Source organism: Myotis yumanensis, unplaced genomic scaffold, assembly GCF_028538775.1.
Source record: "Myotis yumanensis isolate MYYU_CA2020_CCGP unplaced genomic scaffold, mMyoYum1.0.hap1 SCAF_2, whole genome shotgun sequence".
Taxonomy (NCBI): Eukaryota; Metazoa; Chordata; class Mammalia; order Chiroptera; family Vespertilionidae; genus Myotis; species Myotis yumanensis.
In genome coordinates, this window is record NW_027223753.1 from 164,293,678 (window position 1) to 164,317,913 (window position 24,236).

Here is a 24,236-nt window from a genome sequence, read left to right on the forward strand (position 1 = left end):
AAAACAAAGACTTACATTTTTGATATTTATTTTATATATTTAAATGCCATTTAACAAAGAAAAATCAACCAAAAATATGAGTTTGCATGTCACCTTTGACACGCGTGTCATAGGTTCGCCATCATTGGTTTAACACCTTTTGCGATGACGGTAACTTAACCTAGCAAAGTGAAGAAAACTCCAAATGGAGTGCCTGAAGAGAGGGATATTGAAATAAGATTTATTCCACAAGATCCTAGAAATGCTTAGGAATTAGAGATGTACAGTTCTAGGTAGGCAGATAAGTTACAATAATGAAAACAGAAGAACTGTTGAAAACACTGTATATAGCACTTAGACCCTCCCAGTCCCTTTTCCTGTTCTCAAAGCCATAGAAGGCAAGATGTTTAGTTTCCAGAGAAATTCAATTCCAAAAGCTCTGTACTTTAGAATGTGGTAGGAAGGTGGAAGATGTTGGGCGGAAAACAAAGGGTTAATAAGGAATCGGCACACTGAAAACTGAAATCTACCAACCTGTTTTATACTCCAGGCAAGAGATTAAAAATTCTTCTCTAGAGATATTTAATGACCCCAAAGGAAAGAATGACATGGAGAGGAAGAGGGCAAAGAAAAACTCAATAATCTTCCAGTTAAATCCACTAGCTTCATTCTCCATTCATAAGAATAGAAAACAAGGATCACTAAACATTTAAACATAGCCTCACATATTAAAAAAACTCACAAAACTAAAGGAAAAAAAAATCCCGAGAAAACAAGAAAACTAGAAAAAATAGAATAGAAAGCCGAGAATTCAAGAAGCAGAAGAAAACACCCCAAATTCTCCATCAAGGAGAAGTCAAAATAAAGCAATTTTCAGACATGTTAAGACTCAAAAAATACCTCCCACACCTTTCTGTCAGGAATTTACTAGAGGATGTACTTGGCAAAATAGGTAAAAGTAAATTAAGAAAGAAGAAATTGTGGAATGTAGGAAACATACTGACACAGTACAGAGCTAAAGGGAATAGGATAATGGCAAAGGCAAGTCCCAGGTGAGAGCTTTACAGCAAGTCTATAGAACAAATAGTCCAGGTTGGAACAGAAAGATGGAAAAACTGAACTGATAAGACCGTATGTGGGACCATATGTTTCATCATGTAACAAACTCTAAAGAGATTAGTAAGGACAAAGGAAGACACTTAATAGTAAGTGTAGGGAAAATTAGGCAAATCAAAATGAGACAACTATTAAGTCCAGGAAATATGAAGGGTTGCAGAAAAAAAGAAGTGTGGTCATAATAAACTGCTTGACTACGTAATGACAGGTATTACATAGTCACAAGACTCTAAATGCTATTAATTTTATTAGAAGTGATAGGATTATGTTTGAGCAATAGGGAAAGAGACAGAATGAGTGGTTTGGTATGAGAAAGTTCTCGTCTACCAAGGCAGTAAGTATATACTGTCCAAAGTTGGTAAATTAGAAAACAGCAGTATGTGCATATTATTTAAAAACTAGAGGTCCAGTGCACAAATTCGTGCATGGGTGGGGTCCGTCCAGCCCACCCCAATTGGGCCTGATCAGGGCCAGGCTGGCAGGGGGGGAGGGACGGTGGGTGATTGGCCAGTGGGTGCCGCCCCCGATTGGGGTGGAGGGGCTGACTGGGGGTCAGGCTGGCCGTGTGGAGGAGCTGTGGGCTGGCTGGCCCTGCCCCCGAATATGGTGGAGGGGCTGATTGGGGGTCAGCGGCCAGGGGAGGGGCCATGGAAGGTTGGCCAGCTGGCTCCGCCCCAACTGGTATGCAGGGGGGCTGATCAGGGGCAGGGCCAGCTGCAGAAGGGGCTGTGGGCGGTAGCCACCAGCTTTGCCCCTGATAGGAGTGGGGGGGCCGATTGGGGGCAGAGCTGGTTGGGGGAGGGGCTGCAGAAGGTTGGCCAGATGGCCCCCACCCCCTATTTGGGTAGGGGGGCGATTAGAGGCGGAGCAGGCTGGGGTGAGGGTCTGCAGGCCAAACAGGGTGGGGTGGGCCGATCGGGGGAGGGGCTGGCTGGGGGGAAGGGCTGTGAGGGGGTTGGCTAGCCAGCCCCACCCCTGATCAGGCCAGGTTCTCTGGCCGCAATGGGCGTCATAGCGACTGGTCCTTCTGGTCGTTATGGTGTTCTGGTTGCTGGCTTTTTATATATATAGATTTGGAGGTAAAGGCAAAGGAATCTGTTAGGAAAACAGAGGATGACTGTTTTAGGGAATGAAATTCTAGGGATTGCTGGGAGGTTGCAGTTATTTTTCTTTTTCTTTTTTTTTTAAAATATATTTTATTGATTTTTTACAGAGAGGAAGGTAGAGGGATAGAGAGTTAGAAACGTCGATGAGAGAGAAACATCAACCAGCTGCCTCCTGCACACTCCCTACTGGGGATGTGCCCACAACCAAGGTACATGCCCTTGACTGGAATTGAACCTGGGACCTTTCAGTCCACAGGCCGACACTCTATCCACTGAGCCAAACCGGTTAGGGCAGCTGCAGTTATTTTTCATTATAAATCTGATATAATTAATAAAAATAAAGTATTCTCTAAAAGTAAAAATTAATAAAAAGTGAAGATGACTCATTAATGTACTTAAAACAAATATAACCTAATGTTTTGAATTTTATGTTTTTATTTAAATCAGATATTAAAGGTAACACCTGTTAATTACATTAAACTTAGAAAATATAGATAAGCAAGAAAAAGAAAAAAGAATATAAACATAAATCTGTATTTTTACATTTTTTGTGGGTATCTACATATAAAATACTTTTAAGAATTTTGGATCAGAAGAGTTTAATAAATACTGCTAGAATTAGTGGAAATAGAGAACAATTTGATACATTTAGGAATTCCAGATCATTGGCAGGGTAGAAGGAATGAAAGGGGTAGGAATAGAACATGAGAAGAAAGTGAAAAAAGCTTTCTTTTATTATGTATCATAGAATAAAATTCTTTGAGACAATAAGTCATATCATATATAAACAAGTAGAGAGCACATGCTTGTTTGTATTGATATATTTATACATACCCAAACATATATAGGATACATGTATATTTTATGTCATATATCTCATTTCTCATCAGAAGAATAAAACATATTAGAAATAGGCTCCCCAATATAACCAAAAGAAATGAGAGAATAATTACACAGAATAATACAGACTACTTGTAGTAATTATCTAAAGTTAAAACAATTCCTATATAATAAAAGGCTAATATGAAAATTGACTGAATGGTAGAACTACTGGTCGCTATGATGCACACTGACCACCAGGGGGAAGACACTCAATGCAGGAGCTGCCCCCTGGTGGTCAGTGTGCTACCACAGGGGGAGCGCTACTCAGCCAGAAGCCGGGCTCATGGCTGGCCAGCGCAGTGATGGTGGCAGGAGCCTTTCCTGCCTCTGCAGCAGCACTAAGGATGTCCGACTGCTGGCTTAGGTAGTATAATAAAGTACTAAGTAAAGGCTATACTAAAAAAGGATACAAAATACAAATAAACAGGATATCTATATTTGTCGTATTAGCCAAAGAAATGCAAAAGAACAATTTATGTACTAATGATATCAATATAATATTATTAGATTTATGCTGCCACATTAATCTTATGTTATAGAAAAATGATTTTCTCCCCAGTGTTTAAAAAATGCATGTAGAAATTTCCTGAATCTGTACTCTTTTGCTGGTATTATTCACATTTGAAGCTATTATTTATATATGCTCTCTTTGCTATTATAAAAATTGCCAAGGTAATTGTTACTCAAATGAAGAATATTTTATTATAAAAGAACATAGGTAAATATTAGTGTTGGATGATATGACACATCAAGCTACAATACTGATTCAGTAAAATAACCACCTTGAAATTTTTTTCGTCCATGTTTATTTTGTTTTTCTTTACTATTTTTATTCAAGGGGTTATATAAATATCACTAATTAAATTATAACAATATTCCAATTCTTGAAAGATCAGGAAATCAACTGTAAAAAAATTTTCCTTGGTTTGCAATTTATTTTTCTATAGCAAAACTAAGTCAGTAATAGTGAAAATCCTGAAAGAATTTACATTCATAAATAATTAAGACTTGCCATAATTAGAATTAAAAAAAAAAAAAATTACCTGACATAGAGGGATCGCTTTTGGCTTGTTCGAAGAGAACCTGATCCTGAACTAATGCTACTATTCATCATTTGCTCCCGTAAGTCATGTATTTTGGCTTCAAAACGACTGTATTCTGATGAAAGAAAAAGAGAAATAAATTTAAATTTTATATTCTAAAAACTTAAGCCACTTAAAGTATTAAATATGTAACCTGACCTATAATTGGTTAAAGGTGGTTAGAACCTTAAGAGAGTAACAATTTGCCCATTATGCGTATTTCAAAAATTAATAATCTTCTAAATGTACCACAAATTAGTACTGGCTGAATTTGAATTTTCACATATGTTATTTCAAAGTTCATATCACATTTAATCAATTAAAAGACAATTTCCATGTATCAAATACCAGAATGAATCTTACATTACTAATTTAACTATAAATTAAAAAAACTAAAAATTAGAACTTATTGTAATTTTTATACTTAAAAAAAGAAATCTATAATAATTTATACTAGATGCTTTGTTTACTGACTTTTTCTCTGTGAGGAAATCAGTTATTCTTATATTCTTAAATATAGAACTTGTATAGGGTCAATTATATGGGGAAAATAGGCCTTAAAAACTGATAAATGAAGTTAAATTTACCTCAACTCATTTTATAATTTATAAATCTTCAAAATGCCAAAATAAGACACAAAAAACAATCTGAAGTAGAAAACATTTTTATTTAAGGTATTTTTAATATGATGGAAACCTTTTACTTTTTTTACTTGCAGAATTTCTGCCATCTGGAAAAAAAATGAGAAACAGTTTTATTTTTAACTTAAAGGGTCCTATCTCTTTTATAGATTTCTTTCCATGTTATTGTAGTTTTTTTTTCTTCTTCTCTGCTCACATTTTGGTATAGTCAGCTAAAAAAGGCCATATGTTGATATTGGCTGTCATCTGGAATTTCATCTGGTGCTACTGGTTGGAACATCTCCATGTAGCTTCTTCATATGACTGCTTGGTTTTCTCAGAGGAAATAAATAGAATCAAGGTAACAAAAAAGCATTTTTGTAGAGGTTCTGATTAAGAGGCACAGTAGGTGGGCACTGCACTCACTCCTCAACATGACCACTTCAAAATTACAACTAAATTATAGAACAAGCAACTTGGATAACCATCTGAAGACTAGTTGAACAGAAGTCCTATAATTAAGAATATAAAGGAGCAGCCATGTAGAGATTGGCAGGAGGGGCGGAGAAATGAAGTGGGCTGGCTCTCACACCCATGTGTGGTGCTTGAGAATCTGGAGGGTTATCTTAGCTACAGAGGTTTCCCCTGAGGAATGAGGGGACTGGGCCCCATGCTTGGTCCCCTAGCCCAGAACACCAGTGTCAGAAGAGGAGTCCACATAACATCTGTCTGTGATAATCAGTGGGAATTCCATCTGTTGGGATGAGACAGAATTGGTGCTGGGAACCCAGGCATCTTCTTAAAGGGCCAGTGCACAAACTCTCGCTCACAGGTACTCACCATGGGCTTGGCTCCAAAGAAGACAGAGGATGAAGAAGTCCACCAGAGACAAACAGGGAGAAACTGAGTTGTGTGGCTTCTGGGCGAGAGCTGGAGGGACTCCTGCCATTGTCCCTGTGTTGAGTCCTCCCACCACACAGCCAAATCTAAATCTACACTGGCTTAGTGAACTCCATTAGCTCCACCCTGATGACTCCCTGAGACCCTCTCCCCTAACCCAACTTGTACATATTGAGGCTCTCTCAGAACCAAACAGCCTAGAATTGCGTTGCAGTCTTTCTTAAAAAACTTTGGAGAAATTCTGGTCAAGCCAGAGATGTACAGGGAGAAACTGAGTAGTGTGGCTTTAGGACAGTGATGGTGAACCTGTGACACGTGTGTCAGAGGTGACAGGCGAACTCATTTTTTTGGTTGATTTTTCTTTGTTAAATGGCATTTAAATATATAAAATAAATATCAAAAACATAAATCTTTGTTTTACTATGGTTGCAAATATCAAAAAATTTCTATATGTGACATGGCACCAGAGTTAAGTTAGGGTTTTTCAAAATGCTGACACGCTGAGCTCAAAAGGTTCGCCATCACTGCTTTAGGACAAGGCTGGAGGAACGGCTGCCATTGTCTCTGTGCTGAGCCCCATCCCGCATGGCCTAAGGGCATCGAATTTCCTGGGGTAAGCCCTCCCCCCGACATGGCCAAATCTGAATCTGCATTAGCCTGATGAACAGTACTGACTCTACTCTGAGGACTCCCTGAGGCCCTATCGTAGCCAACTCAAGATGTGGTTGGAGGCTCTTTCAGCAGCAACAAGCCTGGGTCTGCTTTGCAGTCTCTCTTAAAACCTCTCGAGGAATTCTGTCCAGTTCAGGGGGTGGTGCGGTGCCAGACACATAGAAAGAAAAACTGTGTTGCATGGCTTCAGGGTGAGTGCTGGAGGGAAAGCTGTGTTGAGCCCTCCTTCCACATGGCCAAATCTGAATCTGCATTAGCCTGGTGAATTCCACTAGTTCCAGCTTGATGACTACTGGAGACCTTGTCCTACTGCAAAGGTCTGCAGGCCCCAGGTGGGTGGTGGCTGGCCTTGGTGTACCCTGAGACTTTTGCTGAGTGGCCTCAGGCCCAGATCTGGGGCTAACCTGGTGACTCCCTGAGATCCTGCAACAACCCAACTTGCACACCACCGCAGGCTCTTTCATCAGCTGAATCTTATGGGAGGTCTTGGGGTGCCTGGGGCCTTTTGCAGACCTACTGCAGGCCCGGTACTGGTGGTAGCCAGCCTTGGTTCTCAGTGTGGTCCCTCCCACGAGCATCCGGGCTCAGCACAGGCAGTTACCAATGGCAGATCATTTTGAAGCTCCTAATAAGTAGCGCTGGGCCAGTCACAGGTAGCATTTGACATTGACCTGCAATAAAGTCCCTCCCAAGAGGCCCCAGAACCAACATACTTGTTGGCTGGCATCAGACCACAACAGAACACCACCGGGTTAGCTCCACAAGTAGCACACCTAAAATAAGATCTTGGCAGGCAACAGACCCCACTGGGGCAAATCCTACTCCATGGAGTTAGGCCCTGTACAGTAGCTTGTACGCTATGGCCGTGGCCAATCCTTACAGTCAGTTAGCCTGAGGTTCAATTCTACCCACTGGCATGTCAATAGCAATCAAGGCCCAACTACAACAGAGAGCATACCCAACCCACACAAACACTCCTAAAGCACCTGCTAAGTGATCAGGAAGACTGTGCCACTGGGCTCCACAGGACATCTACAATATAATGCCACCCTGCCAAGACTGGGAGATGTAGCATACTAGTATACACCTAATACATAGAAACAAACGTAAAAGGTAGTGAGGAGACAAAGAAACATGTCCAGAATACAAGAACAGGAGAAATATCCATCAAAAGAACTTAATGAAATGGAGGAAAGCAATCTACTAGATACAGTGTTCAAAACACTGGTCATAAGAATGCTCAAGGACCTTAGATGAAGAATAAATGAACTCAGTGAGAACTTTAACAAAGTGATAGTAAGCATAAAAAAGAATATAGAAATCATAAAAGAAGAACCAGTCAGAAATGAAGAATACACTAGAAGGAATCAACAGCAGATTAGATCAAGCAGCAGATCAAATCAGCAATTTGGAAGATAAGGTAATAGAAAATACCCAATCAGAATAGCAAAAAGAAAAAAGAATAACGAAAAATGAGTATAGTTCAAGGGACCTTTAGGGCACCATCAAACATAACAACATTCACATCAGAGGGGTACCAGAAGAAGAGCACAAAGGATTGAGAACCTATTTAAAGAAATAATGACTGGAACCTTCCCTAACCTGGCAAAGAAAAAAGACATACAAATCCACGAAGGGCAGAGTCCCAAACAAGATGAACCCATAGAAGCCCACACTAAGATACATTGTAAATTAAAATACCAAAGGTTAAATAAAGAGAAAATATTACAAACAGCAAGAAAAAAGCAGTTAGTTACCTGCAAGGGAGCTCCCTTAAGACCGTCTGATGATTTCTCAATAGAAACTTTTCAGGCCAGAAAGGACTGGCACAAAATAGTTAAAGTGATACAAATGAAAAGCAAGGACCTAAAGACTACTCTACCCAGAAAGGCTTTCACTTAAAACTGAAGGAGAGACAAAGACCTTCCTAGATAAGTAAAAGCTACTCAACCAGTATTATAAGAAATGTTAAAGGGACAAGAAGCAGAAAGAAGAAAAAGGGAGAAGGAGGAGAAGAAGCAAGAAGGAAGAAGAAGGAGAAGAAGAAGAGAGAAGAGGAGAGAAGAAAAAAGAGGAAAGAAGAAGAAAGAAGAGGAGGAGGAGGAGCAGGAGGAGAAAGAAGAAAAAGAGGAAGAAGAGGAAGAAGAAAAAGATTATAAATATAAATAATACAATGATGATAACTGTGTACTATCAATAGTTACTTTAAGAGACCCACTTCAGATTGAAAGACTCATAAACTGAAAGGAAATGGAGAAAAATATTCCATGCAAAACAACAAAAAAAGTTGGGGTAGCAATGCTTATATCAGAAAAAATAGACTTTAAAACAAAGTCCATTATATCAACCCAACAAGTGGATATAACCCTTGTAAACATTTATGTTCCCAACACAGGAGCATCTAAATATATAAAGCAAACATTGATAGACATAAAGAAAGAGATAGACAATAATACAGTTACAATAGGGGACTTAAACACCCCATTGACATTTATGGATGAATCTTCCAGACAGAAACTCAAGAAGGACAAAGCAGCCTTAAATGACATATTAGACCAAATGAATTTAATTTATATATTTTTTAGAGTATTTTACTTGAAAGCAGCAAAATATATATTCTTTTCAAGTGCACAACATTTTCTAGGATAGACTACATGTTAAGCCACAAAACATGTCTCAATAAATTTAAGAAGACTGAAAGTATACCAAGCATCTTCTCTGACCACAATAGTATGAAAACAGAAATCAACTACAAGAAAAAAAACCCTGAAAACCACACAAACGCATGGATGCTAAGTAAAATGTTACAGAACAATGAAAAGGCTAAGAGTGAGATCAAGGAAGGAATCAAAAGATAGCTTGAAACAAATGAAAATGAAAACACAACCACAAAAAATCTATAGGACACTGAGAAAGCAGTCCTAAAGGGAAATTCATAGCAGTTCAGGCCTACCTCAAGAAACAAGAACAATCTCAAATAAACAATCTAACCTTACACCTAAAGGAACTTGCAAAAGAACAATGAACAAAGATAAAATTGAGAAGGAAGAAAATAATAAAGATCAATGAAACCAAGAGCTGGTTCTTGGAAAAGATAAACAAAATTGATAAACCTTTAACCAGACTCAATCAAGAAAAAGAGAGAGGACCCAAATAAATAAAATCAGAAGTGACAACTGATATGACAAAAACAAAAAGGATTATAAGAAAAAATTATAAATAATTATATGCCAATAAATTGAACAATCTGGAAAAATTGGATAGTCTTAAAAACCTACAACCTTCCAAAATTAAATCAAGAAGAGACAGAAAATCTGAATGGACAGATTACTACCAATGAAACTAAATCAGCAATAAAAAATCTCCCAACAGACAAAAGTCCTAGACCAGGTGGCTTCACAGGTTAATTTTACCAAACATTCAAAGAAGAATTAACACCTATTCCTTGCAAATAATTCCAAAAAATTCAAGAAGAGGGAAGACTCCCAAGCTCATTTTATGACAGCACTATCCTACTTACAAAACCAGTTGAGACATTACAGAAGAGCAAATTACAGGCCAATATCCCTGATGAATATACGTGCAAAAATCCTCAAAGTATTAGTAAACTGAATTCAGCAGTAGATAAAAAAGATCATACACCATGATTAAGTGGGATTTATTCCTGGCTTACAAGGTTGGTTCAATATTCATGAATCAATTACTGTGATACACCACATAGACAAAATGAAGGATTAAAATCATGATCATATTAACAGATGCAGAAAGACATTAGACAGTTGACAAAACCCAGCATCCATCTATATATATTAAAGCCAAGTGACTGGAACACCGGAACGACCGGAACTGGTTGCTTTGCTGAGCACTGCGGCCCCAACCGGCTCCCCCACTCTGATCGGGGGCGGGGAAAGCCAGCCAACCTCCCACATCCCCTCCCAAGACTGGTCTAGCCCCGATTGGCCCCAATAGGGGCGGACCCGACCCCACCCGTACACGAATTCGTGCAGGAGACCTGCAGTTTATAACAAAAACTCTCAGCAAAGTGGAAATAGAGAGAACATACCTTAACATAATAAAGTCCATATATATTACAAATCCACAGCTAACAACATACTCAATGGGGAAAAGCTAAAGTGTTTTCCTTAAGATCAAGCAAGACGGGCTTGTCTACTTTCACTACTTTTATTCAACATAGTATTTGAAGTCCTATCCACAAAAAAAATCAGACAAGAAAAATAAAAGGCATCCAAATTGGAAAGGAAGAAGTAAAACTGTCATTATTTGCAGGTGACATGAAATGATGTATAGAGAATCCTAAAGATTCCACCAAAAAACTATTAGAACTGATAAACAAATTCAGCAAAGTAGCAGGATACAAATATAGTATTTGGAAACTGGTTGCATTTTTATACACCAATAATAAACTATTAGAAAGGGAAAGCAAGAAAACAATTTCATTTATAATTGCATAAAAATAACACACTGAGAAATAAATTTAGCCAAGGACATAAAAGACCTGTACTTGGAAATTATAAAACACTGAAGAAAGAAACTGAAGAAGATACAAATCAATGGAAGCATATATTGTGTTAAAAAATAGGTAGTATATATCTTACTATACTATCTATTTTTTAACACAGTATATGCTTCCATTGATTAAGCTCCTAGGGCAATGAAAACTAAAGAGAAAATAAACAAATGGGACTACATCAAAATAAAAAGCTTCTACACAGCAAAAGAAACCATCAACAAAACAATAAGAAAGCACACTGCATGGGAGAACATATTTGCCAATGTTATCACCAATAAGGGTTTAATCTCCAAAATTTACAGGGAACTCATACAACTTAACAAAAGGAAGATAAACAACCCAATCGAAAAATGGGTAACGGACCTAAATAGATACTTTCCGAAAGAGAACATTCAGAAAGCCAAGAGACATATGAAAACATGCTCAAAGTCACTAATCATCCGAGAGATGCAAATCAAAACGACAATGAGGTATCATCTCACACCTGTCAGAATGGCTATCATCAACAAATGAACAAATGACAAGTGCTGTCGAGTATGCAGAGAGAAAGGAACCCTTCTGCACTGCTGGTGGGAATGCAGACTGGTGCAGCCACTGTGGAGAACAGTATGGAGTTTCCTCAAAAAACTAAAAATGGAACTCCCATTTGACCCAGTGATCCCACTTCTTGGAATATATCCCAAGAAACTAAAAACACCAGTGAGAAAGGATATATGCACCCCTATGTTCATAGTAGCACAATTTACAATAGCTGAGATTTGGAAACAGCCTAAGTGCCCATCAGCAGATGAGTGGATTAAAAAACTGTGTTACTTCTACACAATGGAATACGATGCTGCTGTAAAAAGGAAGGAACTCCTACCATTTGCAACAGCATGGATGGACCTGGAGAGCATTATGCTAAGCGAAATAAGCCAGTCAGAGAAAGATAAATATCATATGATCTCACTCATTTGTGGAATATAATGAACAACATAAACTAATGAACAAAAACAGATCCAGAGACAGAGAAGCATCGATCAGACCATCAAACCTCAGAGGGAAGGTAGGGGAGGGTGGGGGTAAGGGAGAGAGATCAACCAAAGGACTTGTATGCATGCATATAAGCATAACCAATGGACACAGACAACAGGGGGATGAGGGCATGAGCGGGGGGCGGGGGGGGGCAGGGGGGGAGCGGGGATAAAGACACATATGTAATACCTTAATCAATAAAGAAAAATTTAAAAAAATAGATAGTATAAACATCGATAAAATGTCCATACTATCTAAAACAATCAACAGATTCAATGCAATGCTCATCAAAATGCCAATGGCATTTTTCACAGAATCACAATAATCCTAAAATTTATATAAAACCACAAAAGACCCCAAACAGCCACAGCAGTCTTGAGAAAGAAGAAAAAAGTTGGAGGTATCACGATACCTGATATCAAATTATAGCGCAAAACTGTAGTAATCAAAACAGTATGGTACTGGTAAAAAAACAGACCAATGGAATAGAACAGAGAGCCCAGAAATAAACTCATGCCTATGTGGTCAATTAATATAAGACAAAGGAAGCGAAATAAGCCAGTCAGAGAAAGACAAATATCACATGATCTCACTCATATGTGGAATCTAATGAATATATGACAAAGGAGACAAGAACATACAATGGGGTAAAGATAGCCTTTCTAATAAATGAAGTTGGGAAAATTGGACAGATACATGCAAAAGATGAAACTAGACCACCTTCTTACACCATACGTAAGAATAAACACAAAACGGATTAAAGACTTACATATAAGACTCTAAACCATAAAAAATCCAAGAAGAAAACATAGGCAATAAAGTCTTTGATATTTCTCTTAGTAATATTTTTTTTCTGATATAACTCCTTGGGCAAGGGAAATAAAAGAAAAATAAACAAATGGGACTACATCAAACTCACAAGTTTTTGCACAGAAAAAAACCAACACACAACTATCAACAAAATGAAAAGACAACCCACAGATTGGAAGAAGATATTCACCAATGATACAACAATAAGAAGTTAATATCCAAAATATATAAAGAGCTAATTCAACACCAATAAACAAACAATTTAATTTAAAAAAATAGGCAGAGGACCTGAATAGACACCTCTCCAAAGAGGACATACAGATGGTGAATAGACATGGGAAAAGATGCTCAGTGTCACTGATCATTAGAGAAATGAAAATTAAAACCATGAGGTATCACCTCACACCTGTCAGAATGGCTATCATCAATATATCAACAAACAACAAGTGTTGGTGAGGGTGTGAACCCTCATGCACTATTATTGGTAGGAATGCAGATTGGTGCAGCCACTATGAAAAACAGTAAGGAGGTTCCTCAAAAAATTAAAAATAGAACTACATTATAACCGAGCAATTCCACTTCTGTGTATTTATCTAAAGAAATCCAAAACATTAAATTGAGAAGATACATGCATCCCCTTTGTTTACTGCAGCATAATTTACAATAGTCAAGATATGGAAACATAAGTGCCCATTAATAGATGACTGGATAAAGAAGATGCAATATTACTTGGCCATAAAAGATGAAATCTTACTGTTTGGGACAACATGGATGGCCTAGAGGGTATTATGCTAAGTGAAATAAGTCAGAGTAAGAAAGGCAAATACCGTGTGATTTCACTGATATGTGGAATCTAATGAAAAAATAAATGAACAAACAAAACAGAAACCAGCTCATAGATACAGAGAACAAACGGAAGGTTGCCAGATGATGGGAGGGTGTGTGTGTGTGTGTGTTGGAAGGCTAAGTAAAGAAGGTGAAGGGATTAAGAAGTACAAATTGGTAGTTACGAAATAGTCACAGGAATGGAGAGTGCAGCACAGGGAATACAGTCAATAATATTGGAATAACAATGTGTGGTTCCAGGTAGGTACTAGAATTATTAGGATGATCACTTCATAAATAACATAAATGTCTAAATACCATGCTGTACTCCTAAAGCTAATAAAAAATAAGATTGAATGTCAACTGTAATTGAAAAATAAAATTAAAAAAAAACAACAGAAAAAGGCATTTTAAAAATGTTTTGGGATTTTGGGTCTGATGAAGAATTTTTTTAAAAAGTACGTTTTTATTGATTTCAGAGAAAGGGAGAAGGAGAGAGATAGAAATATTGATGAGAGAGAAACATCGATTGACTGCCTCCAACATGCCCCATATAGGGGATCGAGCCCACAACCTGGGCATGTGCCCAAACCAAGAATTGAACCATGACCTCCTGATGCATGTGATCACACTCAACCAACTTAGCCAAGAATAAGGTATTCTGGGCAAGAAAAGGTACTTTTGTGAATAGATTCTGTAAATTAGCACTGAATAAGCTTTCTACCTTTCAATTGTTTTTATGTAATAAAAGCAAAAAAGGTTCTTTACAAAAATGATTTTTTTGGTACAAAAGTATGATTTTTGAAGATGGACTATTTTAAACCCTGATGTTAAAAACTATTAAATCTAGTAATAATGAAAACTTTAAGCAGTCTTTCAAAAATGCTGCAATTACATGGTTATACACAGTATCTTTTTCTCTACTTTTACAAACAAGTTATTTTACAAACAGGTTAGATCCCATCAGACTTTCTCATAAAACTAGTCTTACAGCAAGAGCAAATTACTGGTCCGGGAGTTTGTATAGTTTAAAAAGACAGGAGCCCTGATGTTTCCTCGAGCGAGGATTAACAACAAAAACAGTTAAGAGTAAGCATGATTAGCCCTGGCCAGTGAGGCTCGGTGGTTAAAGCGTCAGCCCCTACACTGAAGGATCTCAGGTTCAATTCCCAGTAAAGGGTACATTTCTGGCTCGGTCGGGGTGTGCAGGAGGCAACCAATGGATGTGTCTCTCTCACAGCGATGTTTCTCATGGCCTCCCCTCCCCCTCCCCGCCCCTGTAAGAATCAATGTAAAAAATATCCTCGGGTGAGGATTAAAAATAAAAAGAGTAAGCATGATTATTAAGTTACTCTTCAAAAGTCAACATTAATATGTAACATTCTTTTATTGTCCTTTAAAATTTAATAGGAAATATGAAGTATAAACATTAGTAGGCTGATTAGTATAATAACTGTCAACTCGGAAAATCTTTTAATCTGTAAAGACACAGCTAAAATACAGATAGATTTATGGATGAAGATATAGGTAAAAATATAAACTGAGTCATGAATTTATACTGGTTCTTCTAATTAAAATTTAGGCCTGGCCCGAGTGGCTCAGTGGTTGAGCGTCGACCTATGAACCAGGAGGTCACGGTTCGATTCCCTGTCAGGGTACATGCACAGGTTGCGGCTTGATCCCTAGTGTGGGGCATGCAGGAGGCAGCTGATCAATGATTCCCTCTCATCAAGGATGTTTCTATCTCTCTCTCTCCCTCTATGAAATCAATAAAAATATATTAAAGAATAAAAATTAGAACATTAGGTTTTTACTTAATCTATATCATATCTGTATGAATTCCTTGCATAAGAGTTCTGGTTTTCAAGATACTGGGGAATAACAGAATTAGAGTACTGCATGATGACTTACTTGTTTTATCCAATATTACATTCACAGGTCTTAAAATACCACCACCAACACTATAATTAACAGTATCATTGAGAAGAGTTAGCTATTTTCCCTAGTTCTTTTTATCCTTAGAGCAGAGGTCCTCAAACTACAGCCCGCGGGCCACATGCAAATACAAATATTGTATTTGTTCCCGTTTTGTTTTTTTTAGTTCAAAATAAGATATGTGCAGTGTGCATAGGAATTTGTTCATAGTTTTTTAAAAAACTATAGTCCAGCCCTCCAACGGTCTGAGGAACAGTGAACTGGCCCCCTGTTTAAAAAGTTTGAGGACCCCTGCCTTAGAGTATGACATTCTAGGGGTGGGCAAAAGCAGGTTTACAGTTGTTCGTATGGAAAATAATAATTGATAAGTAATAACACAAGAATAAGCTCTATTTTGAGTACCCACAACTGTAAACCTACTTTTGCCCACCCCTGTATAAATTTATGAAGGCTTGTCTTTTGTGTATGTGTATACAAAGAGACTTCACAGTGAGACTGTGTTCTAGTTACTATTGCTTTATAAAGATTAGTGGATTAAACAGTAACCATTTTATGGATTCTGTTGGTTAAGAATGCAGGCAGCATTTTGGCTGGATGGTTGTTGTGGCATAGACTGAGGTCACTTAATGGGATTCAGCTGGTGGAGGAGATGATTAGTAGAAAGAAGGGTCTATAGCAGGGGTCCTCAAACTTTTTAAACAGGGGGCCAGTTCATTGTCCCTCAGATCGTTGGAGGGCCGGACTATAGTTTAAAAAAAACAACTATGAACAAATTCCTATGCACACTGCCCATATTTTATTTTGAAGTAAAAAAACAAAACGGGAACAAATACAATATTTGTATTTGCATGTGGCCCGCAGGCCATAGTTTGAGGACCCCTGGTCTATAGCTTCACCCTACCTTGTCTTGTGTGTTGGTGGTCCTGGATGGAAGTCTAGGGTCAGAGCACCAACATGTGACCTCTGAAGCATGGGATTTTGAGGGTAGTCAGACTTCTTATATGGTGTCTGGCTTCTTCCAGAACAAGACCCCAAAAGAATCAGGCAGGAGTTTCATGGCCTCTTATAATTTAACCTTGCAAGTCACATATGATTATTTCTACCACATTCACTTGTTTACAAATGAGTAATAAGATCGATCCAAATTCAAGGAGAGATTTCGCCTCTTGATGGGGGAATAGCAAGATTACACAACACAAGAACAAATGGGATGCAGGCATCTTTGGAAAGTATCTTTCATAAACTATTTATATAAAAGGCTTGACTAAAAAACAGCATGAATAGAATTGAGATAAAATAACTTCAATTATATCAAAAGTTTACTCACTTTGTTAAAACAATTCTCAAATTGGTAATAAAGCAAAGGCTATCCCCAACCAGTATTTTGTTGTAAAAAAAGATCTAACAGTTAAAAATAAAAGAACTATATAGCTATAAAAAAAGAATGAGGAACATCTGTATATGCTACTATGGAGTGTTCTTACAATTACTATAGTTAGACTATTAGTACACTCACTATTAAGTAAAACAAGCAACTTGGAGAAATGTGTATGTTATTGTTTATTTAAGAAGGAGAAGCAATATATACATGTTTTGTATATATACACACAGTTATCCTATATAATAAAAGCCTAATATGCTAAGTGTCCGGATGTCCATTCAACCAATCAAAGCGTAATATGCTAATGATATACTAAGGCTGCTCAACTGCTTGCTATGATGTGCACTGACCACCGGGGGTAGACAGTTGACCAGTCATTATGACGTGCACTGACCACCAGGGGGCAGACTCTTCAATCGGTAGGTGAGCTTGCTGCTGGGGTCTGGCTGATTGGGACTGAGCGAGATGGGTCGGGCACGCCCTGGAGCCCTCCTGTAGTCCCTCCCCGGCTGGCCAACCTCCCACGTCCCTCTCCGGCCTGGATCGTGCACTGGTGGGGTACCTCGGCCTGGCCGGCACCTTCTTGCAATCTGGAACCCCTTGGGGGGATGTTGGAGAGCCGGTTTCAACCCGATGGCGGAACGACTGGTTGCTATGACACACACTGACCACGAGGGAGCAGATGCCCAACACAGGAGCTGCCCCCCAGTAGTCAGTGTGCTCCCACAAGGGGAGCACTGCTTAGCCAGAAGCCCTGAGCCAGGCTCATGGCTGGCGAGCACAGCAGTGGTGGCGGGAGCCTTTCCCGCCTCCGTGGCAGTCAGACATCCCCTGAGGGCTCCCAGACTGCAAGAGGGTGCAGGCCGGGCTGAGGGAACCCCGAGTGCATGGATTTTGTGCACCAGGCCGCTAGTATATACATAATTATACCAGATGGGGCAAAACTGGGATTACAGTGGTGAGTTTCGAAACTATTTATGTATTATTACTGGAGGCCCAGTGCACGAAATTCATGCATGGATGGGGTCCCTAGGCCTGGCTGGCAATCAGGGCCCATCAGTTTCCTTGCCTTCCGCCGCCTCCTTCCCTTGCCACCTGCGCGCTGCCACAGTGCAGTTTCTTGCCTCCTCCTTTCATCACTGCCCTTGTGCTACCACCACATGGTTCCCCTCCTTCCCTTGCTGCCCATGTCTGTCGCCACCCACCCCCGATTCCCCATCCCAGCCCAGGGCCCAGTCCCGATCAGGCAATCAGGACCTGTCAGCCAGGGGGAGGGACTGGCCAGGGGGAGGGGCAAACTGCGACTGAGGCGGATGGGTGGCGGGCCAATTGGGGCTGAGGAGAGGGATGGGGGGAGGGACCCAGGAGGTTGGCTGCTGGCCCCAAGGAGGGAGCCAGCCCTTGACCCCCCTGGGAGCTACCCCCAGCCCACAGGCCCCGATCGCTGATCGGGGCCTGCCGGCTGGGAGCAGGGACCAGGAGATTGGCCAGCAGGCCCCATCAGCGATCAGGGCCTATGGGCTGGGCGTAGCTCCTGTGTTGAGTGTCTGCCCCCTGGTGGTCAGTGTGCATCATAGTGACTGGTTGTTCCGGTTACTCTGTTGTAACAGTCGTTTAAGCTTTTATATATATCCTATATAAATAAAAGCCTAATATGCTAAGTGTCCGACTGTTCGTTCAACTGTTCGACCAGTTACTATAACACGCACTGACCACCAGGGGCAGATGCTCTGACCAGTAGGTTAGCTTGCTGCTGGGGTCCGGCTGATCGGGATTGGGTGAGACGGGCCAGACTCACCCTGGAGCCAATCTCCTGCGGTCCCTCCCTGGCCTCTAAAATATTTCTTCTAATTAATTTCCTTTCAATGTGCACGAATCTGTGCACCGGGCCTCTAGCAGATTATATTTTGAAAACTACTGACCGCCATGCAGTTGATCAAGGTTTTTTCTTTTCCTTTTTTTGAAGCAAAGAAAGTAAGGGTTTACTTTTAGAGTGGCCCATGCCCCAAATCACAGGTGAGCTAGTTAATGTTCAAAGACCTGGCTCCCCAACAAAAAGTTGATCAAGGTTTGACTGCTAGACGACCTACCTAGGGTGGCTGCAATGAGCAGTCCACCATCTTGCCCCTCACAGTGCAGGTACAAACATAGTTATCAGGCACTGCAGCTGTAAAAGGAAGTCACTTGACCCTGAAATGGAAAATTCACAAGCCCCGTTTCAAAAAGCCTGCCTTTTCACCCGAGCCCATTTAGTCACCAGCTTATAAAAGCAGCCAAGCAGACCAAGCTTCTGAGTCAGTTCTGAGGACCTTCCTTTCCTCTGTGCTACCTCCCATGTGCCCAAGCATAAGCTTAATAAAACATGTCTGGAAATTTCTCTGGAGTTTCCTCTTGATTTCCATTTTGGGGAACCAAGAACCTCAACGCTGATAACAGGAGAATGAATATTATAACTGGTCTAGAGAAGAAAAGGAAATATTTTTGAGTAAGAAGGCAGGCTGGTTGGAGAAAAATATGACAAGGAAAGTAAGAGACTAAAAAATTTTTAATTAGGAATCTGCTACAGAAAATCACTATTAGACAGCAATTTTCAACCTTTTTCATCTTGTGGCACATAAACTAATTACTAAAATTTTGCAGAACACCAACAAATGTATTATACTAGAGGTCCAGTACACAAAATTCCTGCACTGGTAGGGTCCCTAGCTGCTGCTGGCCGGGTACTCCCTCCCTTCCCCTGGCCGGCCCCGCCCCCTGGTTGAACTCATAGTTGAGGGGACAATTTGCATACTACTCTTTTATTATATAGGACTTTTTACCAATCTGATATAAAATAGGTATAATTTTGATTTATTCACACTGGACAACTATTGTTGTGTTGGCTATTGTCTTTAATTTTTTATTTTATTTTAGAGGACATTTATCAAAGCTGGGGACAATGAAACAAGAAAGGACTAGAAAAATGGGCCTAGGTGGTCTGTTTTGGCTCACTAAAAAGTCAGAGAAAAGGGAGTCTTGGGGACAGGCTCAGGGGGTTTGCTCTGATGAACTGCCACTGCCCACTGCTACCCTGGTTCCAAACCTTGTGGGGTCCCTTAGAGTTTAGGAGATGCATGCCTGTGGGGGAAGAAAGGGCATGCTCCTGGGGGAGAGAACAAGCATTGGGTCCTTTGTCTTGAGGCTTTTATTTCTCTCTTGCAGATGACCCCCTGCCCTGATAGTGACCAATCAGTGGAAATCATGGACCCTGAAAGAGCAAACCTAGAAAACTGATGAATATTCTGCTAAACCCTGTTCTGAGAGCCCCCCTAAGATTCCCACCTGTTGTCATTTTTTAATTTGACAAGCTAAGGAAAAAGAGGTCCGTGCCCCTGACTAAATAGTCAGGTATTGCGTGTATTAAAAATTCTTGTGGCACACTGGTTGAAAATCACTGCTATGAGATGACAAATGCTTGTAAAAACAAACACACAAAAAGCCACTAGTCCAATACAACCTCTCCATTGAAACATAAATGAAAATACTCCCTGATATAAAGATGCCTCCATCAAGATTAGAATAGTTTAAACTTTTAAATGAACTAAAGAAAAAGTATCAATCAGAAAGGCTCATTAATAGAAAAGTATGGAAATAAAAAAGAATAAAAGATAGAAAGAGAAACACAGTACAAGCATAGAAAAAGATCATCTGAAAGGGAGATTCCTGAGCCCATTCAATAACTACTCTAGGAAAAGGGTAGCCCACTATTGCCAACCATCAGTGGCAAGTATGTTTAGTGCATAAGGAGGTACGTTAAGCTTAGTTAAAAGCCACAAAATAGAAAAATAGTAAAACTAATCATCTTTGTTCTGGTCTATGCACACCAAGCTTTAGAGCAGTTCTTTCTTCTATTAATCAATTCTTACCCCCTTATTATACCAATATTTTACCTGGGTCCAAGAAGATTTTTTTAAAAAAATATATTTTTATTGATTTCAGAGAGGAAGGGAGAGGGAGAGATAGAAACATCAATGATGAGAGAGAATCATTGATTGGCAGCTTCCCGCCCCCCCCCCCCCCCCATTGGGGATCGAGCCCGCAACCTAGTCATGTGCTCCTGACCGGAAATGAACCCGGGACCCTTTAGTCTGAAGGTTGATGCTCTATCCACTAAGCCAAACCGGCCAGGGCGAAGATTTTTTCCTTGATAAACATTAGTTAGAATATGTCTGAATTTTGATCATTCAATTTTCTATCAATATAAAAATTCATTCCTTCTTAATTCAGGAAAGTTTTCTTGAATGCATTATAATTTCAAACATTTATTCTCCTCTTTAAACATCTTTTTCTTTTCCTTTTACATATACATAATTGCCTGTCTTCCAGTGCTGATATTTTCTCTCATCTATTACATAAAAAGCCTGTGGTCATCACGCCATCATGCCGTAACGACCCATCAGCAGGAGGCTGTGTGCATGGGGCTGCGGGTGTGGCGAGGTGTGCGCGAGTGGGCAGGGACTTGACTCTGGAGGACTTGACCGGAGGCGCAGATGGGTTTCTGGGTCCCGGCTCCTGTGGCAGTGGCGGAGGTGGCAGTGGGACTCTTTTTGGGTCCCACCGAGCCACGGGACACTGGGTCCTGGGTCTTGTACGATTTCGCGCACTGGGCCCCTAGTATCTTATAAAATTCGCTTTATTTTTGTTTCTTTTTATTTACATTGTATTGTATTCTTTATATCTTTTATTGATTTTTCTGCAGCGTCTTTGTGTTCCAATGTAAAATAACTTGTTTGCCTTCTTCTTTCCTGGGTTCTGCTAGCTCAAAATTAATCTCTTAAGCCATCTTTTCCTACATCTATTTTTTCATTTCTACTTTGCCAACTTTCAAATAAGTGAACACATAAGTTATTAAAAACATTAAGACCAGGGGGTTGGGGGTGGGATCGATGCGAAAAAACAACAAAGGGTATCTGTAATATTTTCAACAATAAAGAAATATTTAAACGCGCGCGCACACACACACACACACACACACACACACACAAGATAAAAATTTCATCTAATTTATGCCAACTTTTTTTTTTGGGTGTGTATACATGTCTGTGTGTGACTAACCTTTACCTGTTTCTAAGCTTTGCTGTCTGTTTCCACATTTTCTTATGAATATTTATGTATGAACGCCAGGCCAGTCACTTATTTTTAAATTTTTATTTATTTACTTATTTTTTGAATTTATTTTTATTGTTGAAAGTATTACAGAAGTCCCCCGTCTTTCCCCCATTAACCCCTCTCCATCCAGCAATGGCCCCCACCCCCAGGCCTTCACTACAATATTGTCAGTGTCCATGGGTTATGCATATATGCATATAAGTTCTTTGGGTAATCTTTCCCCACCCACTCCTGCCTTCCCCTCTGAGATTCATCAGTCTGTTCCCTGCTTCTATGTCTCTGGATCTATTTTGTTCATCAGTTTATTTTGTTCATTAGATTCCACATATGAGTGCAGATCATGTGATACTTGTCTTTCTCTGACTGGCTTATTTTCTTTTAAATTACTTATTATTTAATGAGCTGGACAAGCTATTTGGCTGGACTAGAAAGTTTTGGGGTGCAGAAGGATGGGAACACAAGTTCCATACAGCTTTTAAAACCAAAAGACTATCACATTATCTGATGCTATGAAGGCAGATTGCTTTACCCAAATATAGTTCCTCTACTTTTTTAAACCAAACCACATCAAGGATGGCTTCAGCCTGGCCACTCCAGTTACCATGAGGCATGTCATAAACAGGGAAAATGTTTTTATACTAAAAAAACAAGCCTCTCACCTTTAGGAAGTCCAATTTTCTGTCACATTCTAAATTCTGCCATCACTGAGCATTCTCAACATTGCATGTTTTTTCACTCTCCTCCTCTTTCTATGGGACCTCTACCAGAAAGATCTCCAGGTGCTTCAGCAACTGTACCTATTTTTTGTTACCCAGGTAGTCTATCTGTTTTCTTAGTTTTGCTTAATGTTAGGTGGAGTTGTATAGGTAGAAGTGTGTGTATTTGTTTTATTTTCTTTGTTGCTTTTGTGTGTTTTCTGGGAGGCCAGGGAAAAGATACTGACTTACCCTTAATCATTCTTAAATAATCTATGTTCCTTATCTATACTAGTAATAATAAAAGCGTAATATGCAAATTGACCAAACAGCTGAATAGTGGAATGACTGTCTGGATGACCTTTGGGACGACCTTCAGGATGAAGCCATGGCTGACTGTGAGGGCTGAGGCAACCGCTGGGGCTGTGAAGGTCTACTCTTGCACAAATTTTGTGCATCAGGCCTCTAGTAAACATATAAATGAGAGAGGCTTTATCTACACTAATAAAAGAGAAACATGGTAATTAGCGTACAACCGCTACCCTTCCCATTGGCTAATCAGCATATCCTTATGCAAATTAACTGTCAGGCAAGATGACGGCCGGCAGCCATGCACTGAAGCGAACAGGGAGGTTTGCTTGCTCCAGTGATGGCGAACTCCAACGTTCCCCACCTGACTTGCTGGCCTCTCAGCTGCAACTCTAAGCAACTATGTTGCAAATATAGAAGCTAAACAAAACCCCAGAAACCGGCTTTTAGTCAGCCGGGCTTCAGCCAGCCGGACCACAACATTGTATCAAATACAGAAGGTAAAGGCGAGAAACCTGCTTTCAGCAGCGAGGCCTCAGAGCTAAAGCTGGCCCAGAATAGAAAAAAGAAAAAGAAAAAAAGGAGCAGTTGGGAGCTTCAGTCACCCGCCAGCCTGAAAACGGCCCTCAGCCCCTCACCCAGACTGGCCAGGCACCCCAGTGGGGACCCCCACCCTGATCCAGGACACCCTTCAGGGCAAACCAGCCGGCCCTCACCCATGCACCAGGCCTCTATTCTATATAGTAAAAGGGTAATACGCTTCCCGGCACGGGGATCAGCGGAGCAGCGAGGCTCCCAGCACTGGGATCAGCGTGACAGGGGGTAGCGCCCAAACCCCCTCATCGTCCTGCGGCTCTGTGAGTGACAGGGGGCGGGGCCACAACCTCCCCATCCGCCCTGCTCTGTTCGTGACAGGGGAAGGCGCCCCAACCCCCTGATCAGCCCTGCTCAGTGCCTGATAGGGGGGAGCTCCCCAACCCCCTGATCGCCCTGTGGCTCTGTGAGTGACAGGGGGGAGCTCCCCAACCCTCTGATCGCCCTGTGGCTCTGTGACAGGGGGCAGCGCCCCAACCCCCTGATCGGCCCTGCTCTGTGCGTGACAGGGGGCAGCGTCCCAACCCCCTGATCGGCCCTGCTCTGTGCGTGACAGGGGGTGGCGCCGCAACCTCCCCATCGACCCTGCCTTGAGTGTGACAGGGGGCGGTGCCCCAACCCCCCAATCGGCCCTACC

The 24,236-nt window shown here is 40.5% G+C and overlaps 1 protein-coding gene across 17 annotated transcripts in view; it reads right to left on the reverse strand.

The window, feature by feature from the left end:
• Positions 1-24,236, reverse strand: part of DLG1 (discs large MAGUK scaffold protein 1) — a 274,204-nt gene that overhangs the window by 49,529 nt on the left and 200,439 nt on the right. For all 17 annotated transcript variants that reach the window (XM_070406507.1, XM_070406504.1, XM_070406506.1 and 14 more), the window contains one exon: positions 4,127-4,241. In XM_070406507.1, the coding sequence (XP_070262608.1) occupies positions 4,127-4,241 (115 nt within the window). The remainder of the gene's footprint in view (positions 1-4,126; positions 4,242-24,236) is intronic.